The sequence below is a fragment of the Stomoxys calcitrans genome, chromosome 1 (assembly GCF_963082655.1).
Source record: "Stomoxys calcitrans chromosome 1, idStoCalc2.1, whole genome shotgun sequence".
NCBI lineage: Eukaryota > Metazoa > Arthropoda > Insecta > Diptera > Muscidae > Stomoxys > Stomoxys calcitrans.
The window spans coordinates 100,284,296-100,299,799 of record NC_081552.1 but is presented as its reverse complement, the minus strand read 5'-3'; the positions used below and the strand labels follow the sequence as shown (position 1 = coordinate 100,299,799).

The 15,504-nt window shown below is 41.3% G+C and overlaps 1 protein-coding gene across 1 annotated transcript in view; it reads right to left on the bottom strand.

Moving 5' to 3' along the window:
* The window catches only part of LOC106094579 (uncharacterized), a 46,456-nt gene extending 33,019 nt beyond the window's left edge, over positions 1-13,437 (bottom strand). The window contains exons 1-2 of the mRNA XM_059366281.1: positions 13,403-13,437; positions 76-5,599 (exon numbers count right to left, since the gene is read on the bottom strand). Of these exons, the coding sequence (XP_059222264.1) occupies positions 76-5,599; positions 13,403-13,408 (5,530 nt within the window). The 5' untranslated portion in view covers positions 13,409-13,437. The remainder of the gene's footprint in view (positions 1-75; positions 5,600-13,402) is intronic.
* Between the last annotated feature and the right edge of the window lie 2,067 nt (positions 13,438-15,504).

Genomic DNA, 15,504 nt, shown 5'->3' with positions numbered 1-15,504 from the left:
CAACTTTTTTCATAAATATGTAAACAAAGAGCTTTTGCTTAATTTTTCAAAACGACTGAACGTTTTCATACTTACCTTGGCCAGAATGGGGTCCAGCTAAATCTCCTCCTATTGGGTATGCCGATCCATGAAGAGCTGCGAGACCATAAGCCGAAGGATGTAGAGGTTTCGTTATATAATCTGCGCCATGCCCTGCTGCCAATGTTATACCAGGACCCGACAATGGTTTGGTTACAAATGATGCAATAGCCCCATGTGTGCCTTTTACCAATGCTGGTTGTGAAACAAATTGGTGAGAAACAGCACCATGTCCAGGTGAAAGGGTCACTTTTGGCCCAGGTGCCGTTGGTAAGTGGTCGGAGCCCTTTACCACAATGGGGCTAGTAAATGTTGCGGATTTTGATAAATGTAAGCTGTCATGTAAAGGAGGAGTGGTTAGTTTGCTATAACCTGAATGAGAAGAAGTCACAAGCGGTGCAGTTGTATCCAAATGTAAGGCAGCACCACTGATTGGAGATGCTAGTTTTGCTCCGAATGCAGGTTTTGAGACATACTGGTGAGATACGGCCCCATAGGATTCGTATTGACTGCCACCTATGCCGTTTACTCTTGGAGTAAGAACTTTTTCAAAGGCAGGACCCGATGATAGATGTGCCACAGATGGTCCTGAATATGTTACGGTTTTTGCAATTGCGGGGATTTCTAACGCTGCCGCTGGCTTCGATACATATTGATGGGATATGGCTCCGGATGAAAAGCTTTTGTAAGAACTAGTTCCGTGATCGGCGCTAATGAGCAGTGGGTTGTATGCTGGTGTTGCTGCAGGAATACCATATTTTGCCAGTTTTGCCGGAACGGGGCCAGTATAGGCTGGCTTAGATACATATTGATGGGAGACTGCTCCAGATGAATGGGAACTAGATGATATCGTTGCAACCTTATCATATGCAGGTCCAGTGGCGTAGTGGGCTTGGGCTGGAGCAGAATACGAGACAATTTTAGTGGCTGCTGGAACTTTATATAAGGCAACTGGTCGCGGTTGTGAGATATATTGATGGGAAACTGAACCCCCTGTTGCATATTGGCCACCATAAGAAACTCCGGCATACAATGATTTGGTTGGCGCACTGACTACAGTTGGTTGTGCTGGAAATTGATTGGACGATCCTGCTCCGGTGGAAAGACCGTGTAGTCCCGAATATGACGCAGATATAACTGGTGCTGCTGATGCATAAGTCGAAACTTTTGGTGGCGCATATATCTGTGCTGGCTGTGAGACATACTGATGGGAAATCGCTCCACTGCTTTGATATTTTACCGCCGAGATCGAGGGCTGTTCATAAGTAGCCACTTTTGCAATAACCGGCTGTGCTGAGTAGTGTGTCGTAGCAGGTGCAGCATAAGTAGCAATCTTAGCCACCGCAGGGACTTGATATAGCGTTGCTGGTTTTGAAACATGCTGATGGGAAATTGCTCTTCCTTCGCCTCCTTGATAACTGACCACTTTAGTTAACGCTGGTTGAGAGCTGTATTGGGTTACTATGGGCGCCGCATAAGTTGCAACCTTAGCTATGGCTGGGGCCGCATATCCCGTCACTTGTACAGCAGGCTTTGAAACATATTGATGGGCTGGGACTCCGCCGGTAGAGGAAAAGCGATGCGAACTTTCACCAGAAAAGCTAGAAACCTTAGTTACCGTTGGAGCGGAAACGTACTGCGTTACGGCTGGCGACGTTATTGTTGCAATTTTTGCCACAGCAGGTGCTGCGTAAGCGGTTACATAAGCAGCGGGCTTGGAAACATATTGATGGGATACAGCACCACTGCCCGAAGATGAGTAGCGAGTTGAGCCTCGTTCGGAGGAAAAGTGCGAAGAACTGATTACAGCTGGTGCTGTATAGGCCACCTTAGCAACAGCGGGAGCCTCAATGATAGCAGGGGCAGGATCGTCTGTTATTGCTGGTTTAGACACGTATTGATGGGAAACCGCACCTCTTCCAGCAGAGAAATGAGCAGAACTTCCACCAGAGGGGTAAGAACCAATTGCGGGCGTTGTTAAAGTAGCTACCTTGCTTATTGCAGGGACATGGGTTATTGTGGCTTGAGCTGATTTCGAGACATATTGACGTGAAACAGCACCACCACTGGTATATGAATGTACTTTTGCTATGGCTGGGGCTTCATATGTAGCCTTTTCTATAACTGGAGCAGCTGGTTTGGAGATGTATTGATGGGAAAGAGTTCCGTCCCCTGAGGAGAAATGTGAAGAGCCACCATCCGAATAGGAAGTAATTTTTACAGCAGCTGGAGCGGCATAGGAAACCTTTGCTATGGCGGGGGCCGCAACTACTGCGGGCTTTGATACGAATTGGTGGGAAACAGCTCCTCCACTAGATGAAAAGTGCAATGAGCCACCATCGGAGTAAGATGCCACATTAACAGCTGCTGGGACGGTATATGGAATCTTTGCTATAGCGGGTGCCGCCACGACTGCTGGGGTAACTGAAACGGCAGGTTTCGATACGTATTGATGAGAAACTGCTCCGCTCCCGGAGGAGAAATGTCCTGAACTTCCTCCTGACGAATATGAGTCAACTTTAACGAGAGCAGGTGCTCCATATGTTTGGACCTTAGCTATTGTGGGTGTGGCAACCAGGGCAGCAGTTGGCGCAACTGCAGGTTTAGAAACGAATTGGTGTGATATTGCACCGCCGCTTGAGGAGAAATGCGCAGAACTTCCTCCAGATGCATAAGAGGCAACCTTTACAGCTGCGGGTACGGCATATGAAGCTACTTTAGACACGACAGGTGCTGGTTGTGATACCAACTGATGGGATAAAGCACCACTTCCGGAAGCAAAGTGGGCAGAACTACCATCAGATGAGTGAGAGCCAAGCTTAACTGGAACAGGCGCAGGAGCTGGAGCTGGAATGGCATAAGACGCTATTTTGGCAACGGCGGGCGCTTGGACAAAGGTAGCTTGAGCTGGCTTAGAAACATACTGATGAGACACAGCACCACCAGAGGACGAGAAATGTAACGAACTGTCGCCTGATGTGTAATGAGATGAACCTCCATCGGAGTATGAAGCGACTTTCAAAACTGCTGGTGCAGCATATGTGAGCACTTTTGCAGGAGCATGCAGAACTTGCGCTGGCTTAGAAACATATTGATGAGAAACAGTTCCCCCACTGGATGAGAAATGTGATGAATCACCATCCGAATAAGAAGCAATTTTAACTGCCGCTGGGGCTGCATAGGCAACTTTAGCTACCAACCCGGGTTTTGAAATAATTTGGTGGGAAGTGGCTCCACCACTAGATGAAAAATGCGAGGAACCTCTATCCGAATAAGAAGCCACTTTAACTACAGGAGGAGCTTGATAGGCAACCTTTGCTACAACGGGGGCAGCCACAACCGCGGGCTTGGACACAAACTGATGAGAAACTGCACCAGATCCCGAGGTAAAATGAGATGAACTTACATCAGAGGAGTACGATCCAACTTTTACAAAAGCAGGTGCTGGTGCTGTTGCGGGCGATTCGTATGTAGCTATTTTAGCAATTGCTTTAGCTGGTACTATTGCAGCTCCAGCTGGTTTGGAGACATACTGATGGGAAACCGCACCTCCTGATGCAACAGAGTGACCTCCAATTATAGTGGCAGGTGACGCATAGGCTGCTACCTTAGATATCGACGGTGCTGAGACATATTTAGTTACCGCTGGACCAGTGTAAGTGCTGATCTTAGATTGTGATGGAGCTGAATATCCTGTGATGTGAGCAGCGGGCTTTGAAACATATTGATGTGAGATGGCACCTGATTGTGAGGCAGAGCCTCCATGAGTGTAACTGCCTCCCGAAGAGCTAAAATGAACTGAAGCAGGAGGCGAATAGGAAACCTCTTTGGCAATAGCTGGAGCTGTATATGTTGCAACTTTAGCCACTGCAGGAGCTGCAGTATATCCTATGATATGGGTCGATGGTTTTGATGTGTACTGGTGTGAAACCGCTCCTCCAGATGCATATTTGTACGATTCTCCCGAGGAAACTGTCACAGCTGGAGCAGAAAATGTTGAGGATTTGGCGACAGCTGGAGCTATATAGGCAGGCTCGTATGGTTTGGTAACAAACTGGTGTGACAAATCATATGTGGCAACTTTCGCAACGGCTGGGGATGCTGCATATGCTGTTACCTGAGCTGGCTTCGAGACATATTGATGTAAAATGGCTCCACCGGCTCTACTTGAGGCATAATGCTGCGATGAGCTACCTCCAGCAGCGTAGTGAATGGAGCTTCCTCCACTTCCTCCTCCGACATATTTGGTAATAGTGGCTGGTGCTGATATGGTAGCTACTTTGGCCACCACAGGTGCTACATATGAAGTTATATGGGCAGTAGGTTTGGAAATGTGTTGATGTGAGACACCACCACCGGATGAATGGTAAGCACCACCCGAAGAGAAACTGGCCACTTTAAGAGGTGCTGAAATGTAGTGCGACGGTGCTGGTGCAGCATATGTGGGAGCTTTGATAGGTGTTGATACATAGTGGGTTGGTGTGGACACGTGTTGGTGCGATATCGCTCCATAGCTGGACTTTGAATAGGAGGCTGTCTCTAGACTGGGCAAATAAGATTTTGATAGGGCGGGCGCATATGAATAGACCGCAGGAGATGCTGGTAAAGCCTTAGCAAATATGGGTTGGGCAGAATATGAATGCGAATGACCCGCAGTACCAATTGAGGATATTTTTGTTTCTGTTGGTGCGCCGTAGGAAATTTTTGGTGCATAACTGATGTGACCTGCAAATGGATTATATACAGCACTAGAGAATATCGATTCTAAGCTACCAGATTTGGAATTGCCGGGTGATGAATAAGTTTCGATTTTGGAAAATACGGGTGTTGTTTTTGAGTACATGTTACCGGGCGAGGTGAATGATTGGATTTTGGTATTAGCTGGTGCACTAAATGCAGTCTTCGATATCTCTCCGGATAGTTTCTCTCCATCCTCAGGCTGTGAGGAAACGTAGGTGGCACTCTTTGAGATTGCTGGCGTTGAGTGACTGTACGTATATCCTGGTGATTGATAGGTTTCAACCTTTGATGTGACCGCAGGTAGGTATGTATTTGATGGTGTTTTCTTCGTATTTATAATGGGCGTTACGAGATTTTTAAATTCTATACCCGATGGAACAACTGCAGCATACTTGGAAGCTGGTGATTTATCCGCATATGTTATACTACCTCCCTTGGCGTAAGTGACAGCAGGTTGAATTACAGAACTCTTGATAGGAGCTACATATTTTGTAATTTGTGCCGGTCCCGAATCTCGAGAGTAGCCAGAAAAACCAGCTAACGATCCATATGACGATGATGAAGATCCTACCGAGGCATACTGTAGTTTACCATTCTCCGAGTAGGACGAAAGGGATGGCGTGACCTTGAGAGTTGTTTCACCTGGTGCTATAGAGAACTTCACCTGCGGCTGGGGATACGAATAACCGGCATCGATGACAGCTTGTATGCAGTCCGCCAAGGATTTTGGTGTTGAATCCGCCAATACTGTGACACATAGGCACAGAATAGCAAGAACGAACTGTGAAAGGGAAATGAGACGATGGGGAAGATAAAGTTCAAGGTCATTTGAAGTATTAACTATGATGGTCATTTGGGAACTACTAATATATATAAAAATCATTTTTTAAATTCCAATCGGAAAAGGAAAATTTTAAAATTACTAAAAAAAGCTGTTGAAGGCTTTAAAAATCTACGCTTCTGACTCAGATCCGTTTTATTACCTCAAAACTGACAATTGAGCTTGTTTCTTTCCTATTGATTGGGTTTACTTCAAATTGTAATTTCTTACACTTACCCTCGATGGGTCTGCTGTATTTATATTACAACTTCTGGTGCTAATGAAATATCATTTTAGGTCAGACAAAATAACTGCAAGGTTAACTGGTCATACGATTTAATCCGAATTCATATGGCAATACAATTTGTTACGCATTGATCATTTCGAAAATATCTAACATTAATGGCCACCAAACTGCAATATTTCCATGTGGGAGAGTTTATTGCGACCAGTAAAAAGTTGTGACAACCAAGTTGAAACGTATTCATAAATCCGGTTGCATGGAAGGTGAGTAGCACATACTAAAAATGTGTATATGAATGTTTGTATAAAAAGTGGCTTAGGGTACTGAGAAGCTACATCCCTTTTTTAGTCGAGATATTGTTTATACCCTCTAAATTAATCTGTATAGTTATATTTGTAACTAATCTAAATATGGATCGAATGTCAATACATATGTATGTAAACGCTTTATTGGTTGCATAGAAATTTAAGGTTTATTAAGCCATCTTCGAATGTCTGTGTGTCGAAAATGTTTATTTATCTAGGTTGGTTGGGATTGTAAATAGTTTTCATTTTTTATCGTCTTACCATTTCGAATATGGCAAATAGGCCATATCGGCCATCAAAAACAATGCCTCCTTTTTACTTCTTTAGACGCATAACCTCAAATATTGTGCTATTCGGCAGAAATTGGGTAAAAGAAGGGCTCTTGCACTTTCGAACACCTCAAATTTTGTTTAGCAAATATAAAACATACTTACGCCTTCCAACATCTTTCTAAATATTTATCGCTGGAAGCCTTAATAATTGTCCGTTTATTAAGAAATATGACATTCAAAGTACATACCCAGAGAAATTTGTTTGCAAAAACATAAAAAATATTTAAGATTAAAAGTAAAAGCTCGTTAAGATTTACCGGGCCCCTTCCAGAGGCTCACGAAGTCAAAACTGAAGATCGATTAATATGGCAGCTATATCAGGATATAAAGCGATTTAGACCATAGGGACAGTTGTTTGAATTCAAAACATAACACATCGTGCAAAATATCAACCACATCGAACAAGAATTGCGCGCTCTAGAGGCTCAAGAAGTCAAATCGGGAAAGCCGTGTATGTGGCAGCTATATTAGGTTCTGAACCGATTTAAACCATACTTTACACAGTTTTTAGAAGTCGAAATGAAAAACTTTAGGCAAATCTTCAGCTAAATCGCATAAGAATTGCTCTCTCTAGTAGCTCAAGAAGCTAAAATACGAGATCGGTTTGTATAACAGATATATGAAAACATGGACCAATATGGCCCGTTTCTGCAAAATGTTAAGCGCCTAGCTTTAGCGCGCTTTCTGCAGACAAAAAGACGGATGGACATGGCTAAATCGTCTTGGAATGTCAGAACGATTGAGTTTCAGATCAATATTTCGATTTGTTGCAAAAAGAATGACGAAATTTTAATTGTTTACTAGGGAGGTTTTAAATTTTTTTTTTCTGGCGGAACCCCCTAAAATGTTTTATGTTTCTATGCCCACCACCGAAAGATAAGGGTTTTTTTTTTATTTTGTCATTCCGTTTACAACACATCAAAATATCTATTTCCGACCCTATAAAGTATATATTTTCTTGATCGTCGTAAAAATCTAAGACGCTCTAGCCATGTCTGTCCGTCTGCTACAGTCTTTAAAAATAGAGATATTGAGCTGAAACTTTTCTCAGATTCTTTTTATACCCTCCACCATAGGATGGGTGTATACTAATTTCGTCATTCTCTTTGTAACACCTCGAAATATGCGTCTGAGACCCCATTAAGTATATATATTCTTGATCGTCATGTCATTTAATGTCAATCTAGCCATGTCCGTCCGTGAGCAATTCTTACTAGATTTGGCTGACATTTTACACAATGGCTTCTACTATGGTCTCCAATATTCAATTTAATTATGGTCCGAAATGAACCATAACATAATATTGTTAGAATAACATAGAAGTTCTTTTCTTTTATCCTTTGTTTGCCTAAAAAGAGATACCGTGGAAAGAGCTTGATAAATGCGATCCATGGTGGAGGGTATAAGAGATTCGGCACGGCCGAACTTAGCACGCTTTTACATGTTTGTACATAGGGAGGTTAAGCTATATCGAAGATGAGCTATATCGGACTATATCTGGATATAGCCCCTATATGGAACGATCTCTCGATTTAAGGTCTTGTGTCCATAAAAGGCGCATTTATTGTCCGATTGTGTCAAAATGGACAGTGAATTGTGTTAGGCCTTTCGACACTCTTCTTCAATTTGGTCCAGTTCGGTCCAAATTTGGATATAGCTGCCATATAGAGGGATCTCTCGATATAAGGTATTGGGCTCATAATAGGCGCATTTATTATCTAATTTCGCCAAAATTCGGTACAGTGAGATGTGTTAGGTCCTTCAACATGTATCTTCAGTTTGGATCAGATCGATCCGGATTTGGATATAGCTGCCATATAAACCGATCTCTCGATTTAAGGTTTTGGGCCCGTAAAAGGCGCATTTATTGTCCGATGGCGCCGAAATTTGGGACCTTTTTCAATTTTGTTCAAATCGGTCCAGTTTTGAATATAGCTGGCATATAGACCGATCTCTCGATTTAAGATGTTAAGCCCATAAAAGCCGCATTTATTGTCCGATGGCGCCGAAATTTGGGACCGGGCGTTGCGTTAGGGCTTTCGACTTCCTTCTTCTATTTTTCTCAGATCGGTCCAGTTTTGAATATAGCTACCATATAGACCGATCTCTCGATTTGAGGTTTCGGCCCATAAAAGACTCATTTATTGTCCGATTTCGCTGAAATTTGGGACAGTGAGTTGTGTTAGGCTTTTCCACATCCGTGTCGTATATGGTTCAGATCAGTCTTTATTTGGATATAGCTACCAAAAAGACTAATATTTTGTTCTGACTTGTACGTATGTTCGTGCCAAATTTGGCCCAAATCGGACCACATTTCGATATAGCTGCTATGGGGGCATGCATTATGTATTTTCACTGGATTATGACGAAAAGCGGTGTGCACATATACCTAAAGTGGTGAGTATCCTAAGTTCGACCCAGCCGAAATTAACGCCATTTTACTGTTAGATTTTAAAATTCCCAAAATTTGAGCGCAATTGGGAGATGTTAACACGTTTTGCTGGGGTCTCAAAGTTTTGAAATTCTGAATTTTTTGGTTATTTGGCGACTTTGGAGACTTCGGCGAACCATATCTCTGAAACGGCAAAAGCTATTACAAAAAACGATAGACTGACTATCAGCACAAGTGTAACCTTAACTTTTTTAAGGACATTGGCTTCACTATCTCGAATTCTGGACTACTTACGTTTTTCTTTATTGAACATAGAATGTTAAAAAGAGAATGGCCTTTAATTTGATGCATAATACGGCCAAATAGCTTTGGCCGTTTCAGAGATATGGGTCGCCGAAGTCGCCAAATATCCAAAAAAAGAAACGAGATTTTCAAAACTTTCAGGCCCCAGCAGTGCGTGTTAACATCTTCCAATTGTGCTTACATTTTGGGAATCTTAAAATCTAACAAAATGGTCATGCCGTCAAAAAAAAATCTACATCGATTTTTTCCCTATGAGATAAAATCACCCTATTGTATAAAGTACACAATTTGCAAAAACTTGATCATTTGTGCATGATTAAATAATAAGAGCAGAACAAAGAACTACAATATGTACTGAAATGTTATTCATGTTTTTAAGTAAATTTTTAACCTTTCTTATTTCCATATAAATGTTGCCCGCAACTGTTATTCAAATGGTTCATTCGTATGGTCCATTTCGGCTGGTATTCCACGAATAACACGTGTTATATTATATTCGGAATGCATCGGTATCTCTTGTACGTTCTTCAGCCCAGATGCGACAGTTTGGTTTGGGTTTCTCCCTCATAAAATGGCAGACTATGCTGAACTTAACATCAAGCAATGCTGCCACCCCGAATAATTTAACTCATAAAAAATCACCTTTTGCTCTCCGAAAACAGATGACTGTTTTTAAAAAAATGTTTTGCTGTTTTAGCATAATATTACTACTGTTCCATTTTAAGCACATTTTCTTTTTTTACAGTAAACTTTTTTGCTTTATTTACTAACAACTCTGAATATAAGACGCAATACATTTATTTAGTATTTAATACTGTTCGTGACCTTACCGTCCTGGTTGTTAATTCCCTGATGGCCAGTTTATTTTCCATTCCTTCCAGGTATCCAATCATGTTCACACTCGACGTCGTCGCTATAACACCACACTACATTACGCATTCCGTGATCGCGCAGATATCCGCCAGCAGGGTCATATTATGGTCAGACAGTCGAAAACAGATCTCAGTGCCTGGCCTCTGTACTCTTGCTTTGATCCATCTGCATAGCATGAACTTTCAGATGGCAATCCAACTCGACTTCAAGTGTCATCTCAGGTATCCGATCGGAAACCTCTTCCATTCCTTGTAGATATCCTATCGTCACCTAGATTATACCGCCATGGCATGACCTGCTCCTATCCTCTATCCATTCTCACATCGCCTTAAGTCATATAGCTGCAGTGGCTGCCTCACACTTAAACTGTATGTCTATGGGTCGGATATCTAGAATAGTCTCCAGTGCCCTAGTGGGCGCTTCGCTTATGCCAAGACAACATGTTCTCTGAACCTATTGTATTATCCTTACGTTGCACTTTTTCACCATTGCTGTCCACCAAACTACTGGAGCGAAAGAAAGTATAAGTCTAATCACGCTTCTGTAGAGCCAGTGGAGTATCCTGGGATTCAGGCCTAATTTTGGCACTTTCATTCAGGAAACTGAATTGGAAGTGTCATATTTAGGGAAGGACCGAGAAGGCTTACAGGTTTTGGGCTCTATGTAGACGGGCCGTCGGCTCAAAATGGGACCTGATTCCAGAAAAATAATAAATATTTATCAAAATATTTTATTTCATTCTAGCTGGCCCGGTGTGCATCGCTTCACGCTAAAATCACCGTTTGAAGATTAAGATTTTATATAGGTATACTATTAGTCACTCCGTTTGTAAAACATATAAATATTGATCTGCAACCATGCAAATTCTAATGTTCCCATGAGCATTTCATTATGGACCAAGCTTCTCACATAATAATGAGTGGTATCGGATTCTAGAGTAAGCTCAATGATAAGGGACCTCCTTTTTATAGCCGACTTCGAACGGCGTACCGCAATGTGACACTTCTCTGGAGAAAAGTGTTTGCATGGCCACCGCTTAAAATGTTTCTGATGTTCTCGCCAGGATTCGAACCCAGGCATTCAGCATCATGGGCGGACAGTCTAACGTCTGCTCTACGATGTCATCCATCGGATCTGCGACCCCATAAGGTATTCACATATGTATGTTCCACCATGTCTGTCCATCCGTTCCTCCGTCTATCAAAATCACGATAGGGTCGAATGAATAAAGATATGCGTTTAATTTTGGGCAGATTCTTTTTAATGATATAGGCCGGTGGGGATTCCAAATGGACCATACGAACCGATCTCCGGTTTTGACTTCTTGAGCTCCTAGAGGCCTCAATTCTCATCCTATTTAGCTGAAATTTGGCACAAAAATTGCCGTTATGTCTCTGAACATCCAACTGATTAGGCCCCATATAACTGATTAGGCCCCATATAAGCTATAACTTTTGTCCGATTTGGCTATATTTCGTACGCAAAGTATTGGGTTGCCCAAAAAGTAATTGATTTTCATATAGTCGGCGTTGACAAATTTTTCACAGCTTGTGACTCTGTAATTGCATTCTTTCTTCTGTCAGTTATCAGCTGTTACTTTTAGCTATCTTTAGAAAAAAAGTGTAAAAACGTATATTTGATTAAAGTTCATTCTAAGTTTTATTAAAAATGCATTTACTTTCTTTTAAAAAATCCTCAATTACTTTTTGGGCAACCCAATACTTTTATTGCCTCCAACACCCACACCAATTTGCCTAGATTTTTGGGTGGGTGAACCCACCAGAATAATGGTAGGTTCCCAAGATTCGGCCTGGCCGAACTTAGCACGTTCTTACTTGTTTTAAAATATATTTAAACTGATGCCTAGGAGATAAATGCTTTCAGGGTCTTCCTTGGATCCGTGGTTATTTCACAGGTCCTCGCCATAACGGTTTTAATTAAGACTCACGATCCTTCTTACAAAGTCGAATTCGTTCTTTGCTCCCACGTTCCCATGTTGTCCTGATTGGTTCGTCTATTCAGTCCGGGGCTTCTGCAAATAAAAACGCGGGTTCCTTCAGATACTTTTAGGAGTGGGACATACACGCAGGTACCTGACACCAATTTGTTTGCCAAATTCGAATTATAACTCAAAATCTGGTCATTTTCCACCTATATTGACATGATCGGCCTTTATGTAAGGATTTTATGAGGTTCCAAATACTTTTTATTTTACACGTTTATTGTCCTGATCGTGGTACAGGCCAATTTAAGAATGAAGCATTTCTTATGTATTTTTTTGGGTTCCGGGTTTTTGGTTTGCCTTACTAATATACAATAACTTCTTTTAAATTCTGAGTATTGGAAAAGATGGAGGAACGATTGTTTAAAAAAATAGGAATTTTTTCACTCGATTTTATTTCGTTATCAGTTTGAGAATGGCCAGCTGTGTGTACTATTTTTGTTTTGATTTCTTGAGCCCAATTATTACCCGATTTTTGCATGATGTGTTTGATTTTGACTTTCATCAATTGCGCCAAGCATGGTCTCGCTTCATAACCTGATATACCTGCTATTTAAACAGATCTTCAGATTTGACTTGACAAAACTTCTTTCAACCCTCTTATTTCTATGCGACAAATTTACCCACGAACATTCCATTAACAAACAGGAGATCAACTTTCAACATATCCATGAGTACTGTTCAAATTTGACATCTTCGAACCCCCGGGTTTATACTACGGCGGCCGACAAGTAGAAATTGAAAAATGTATTACTATTCGTACGATTTTCCAAAGGATCAGTCTTATCTTGCAACTTTTCACCAAGAGGGATATTCCGAAAATTTTCAAGATTTTGGCTTCAGTCGTTTTTCTGGATCGTTATCCGTCTGTAACCCAACTCTTTTATTCATGTAGATTTATTATACTTATCATATAAAATGACCAAGCACTATTACACAAAACTAATTAAATTTTTTTGCAATATTAAAGCGTCAGGCTAGAAAATCTTTGATACCTCAAAGTGTACTCTGTGTCTTTATATCCAATATGTTGGGTTTGGTAGATGCAATAATCGGTATCGAACCAAAGTGCTGCAATTGAGGATAGCTTTCGTTTTGACAAATAATGGGAAAACGTCTGCTACGTTTTCATTCTTTTATTCACTAAACTTCTATAACTATAACTATAGGGTGATATATTGCTTTAGCACAAAATTGTCTGACTGATGCATTTGATCGGGTTTTGGATACATCACTTAGTTCATCAGTTTTGTTTAGAGTTCTTTTGTTCTTGTATTAATCCTTAATGTCCCTGATGCAATTGCAGAACTCACCTTCATTTTCGTTCAAAATATTTTTGTATTACTTTCACTCAATTTTTTAACTAGTTCTTATTTGATTGGTTTTCGTTTTTACAACACATACGCGATTAAAATATCCTTCTTTTTTGTTTGTTTTCTATGAGATTGTTTTTTGTGGTAACACTTAAATTGTTAAATAGTCCTTTTATATGTGTTCAGTGTGCAGCAAGTCCATAAAGTTGCCACAGTTGTTGAATCCCAGAATTTGGGTTCTTAAAACCGAACGGGCGGTGTTCTCGGGGAAGAGATAAACTTAAACCGTTCACTTAGAGGTGCTTGAAATTTTAGCAGCTCCGGTGAAGTGGAGCACCGCGAGATACTGATGGCCAGCCAGGCCCTATAAACGTTTATATACGGTCAAACTGAGTCGAAAATAAAACAAACACAACTGTCTTGCCGTCATGTAATGACTGCTTAACAAACCGATCTAAGTTTTCGCTTTTGTGCGAACACGCACAAAAATTTAACCTACTACTCTTACTAAGAGACAATCAGCCAGGCTGCAGCCAGCAGAACTTGGAAAGCAGAGCAGATTTTAGTATGGTGCCTGATGCATCCGTTGGCGCAATGCTGATGCTGGCAACTACATTGACTGCAGCGTATGCGCATGCACCCAGATCTGCCAAAGAGCATGACTAACAAAGTTTGGTGATACCTGCAAAAATAACTCTTTTTTTTCTAAACGTTTAGCAAAACGCTCCAACAAAATATTGACGAAATATGTTTAGATTAGCTTTTTGCCTATGCTTGCAGATTTTTGGTTTTGATAATTCTCTCTCTCAAACAAAATCGGAGCATGTTTGGTTTGATATGCGAGTTCATTGAGACTGAGTATTTGCTGCATTTTTTCGTTATTAAGACAATAACAACAACAACAAGTAAAAAGGCGTTAAGTTCGGCCGGACCGAACTTTGGATACCCACCACCTTTCATCAAAATCCGGTGTAAATTGCTTACCTTATGTCCCATAGCAGTTATATCGAAATATGTTCCGATTTGGACCAACTACTAATCGGTACAAGTCATTGTTTATTTGTGTATAACAAAATATTGGTCTTTTTAGAAGCTATAACTAAAAATAAACCGATCTGAACCATATGCGACACGTATGTCGAAAAGCCTGACATAACGAACTGTCCCAAATCTCGGCGAAATCGGACAATAAATGCGCCTTTTATGGGCCCAAAACCTTAAATCGAGAGATCGGTCCATATGGCAGCTATATTCAAATCTACACCGATCTGGGCCAAATTGAAGAAGGACGTCGAAGGGCCTAACGCAACTAACTGTCTCAAATTTCGGCGCCATCGGACAATAAATACGCCTATTATGGCCCCAAAACCTAAAACCGAGAGATCGGTCTATATGGCAGCTATATCCAAATCTGGACCGATCTGGGCCAAATTGACGGAGGACCTCGAATAGCCTAATGCAACTCACTGTCTCAAATTTCGGCAAAATCGGAGAGTAATACGCCTATTATGGCCCCAAAACCTATAACCGAGAGATCGGTCTATATGGCGCTATATCCAAATCTGGACCGATCTGGGCCAAATTAACGAGGGATATTGAAGGGCCTAACACAACCCACTGTCCCAAATTTCTGCAAAATCGGATAATAAATGTAGCTTTAATGGGCCTAAGACCCTAAATCGGCGGATCGGTCTATATGGGGGCTATATCAAGATATAGTCCGATATAGCCCATCTTCGAACTTAACCTGCTTATGCACAAAAAAAGAATCTGCGCAAAGTTTCAGTTCAATATCTCTATTTTTTAAGACTGTAGCGTGATTTCAACGGAGAGACGGACGGACATGTCTAGATCGTCTTAGATTTTTAAGGTGATCAAGAATATATATACTTTATAGGGTCGGAAATTGATATTTAGAAGTGTTTCAAACGGAATGACAAATTGAATATACCCCCATCCTTCGGTGGTGGGTATAAAAACAAGCATAGAATTACGAACATAATGCCATTCATGGCACAAATTTATTAGGCCTAAAAGAAGGTGGCTCATATTGAAAGCCGCCACAAGCCGGAATCCAGTACACAGGCATATGCGTTTAAAAT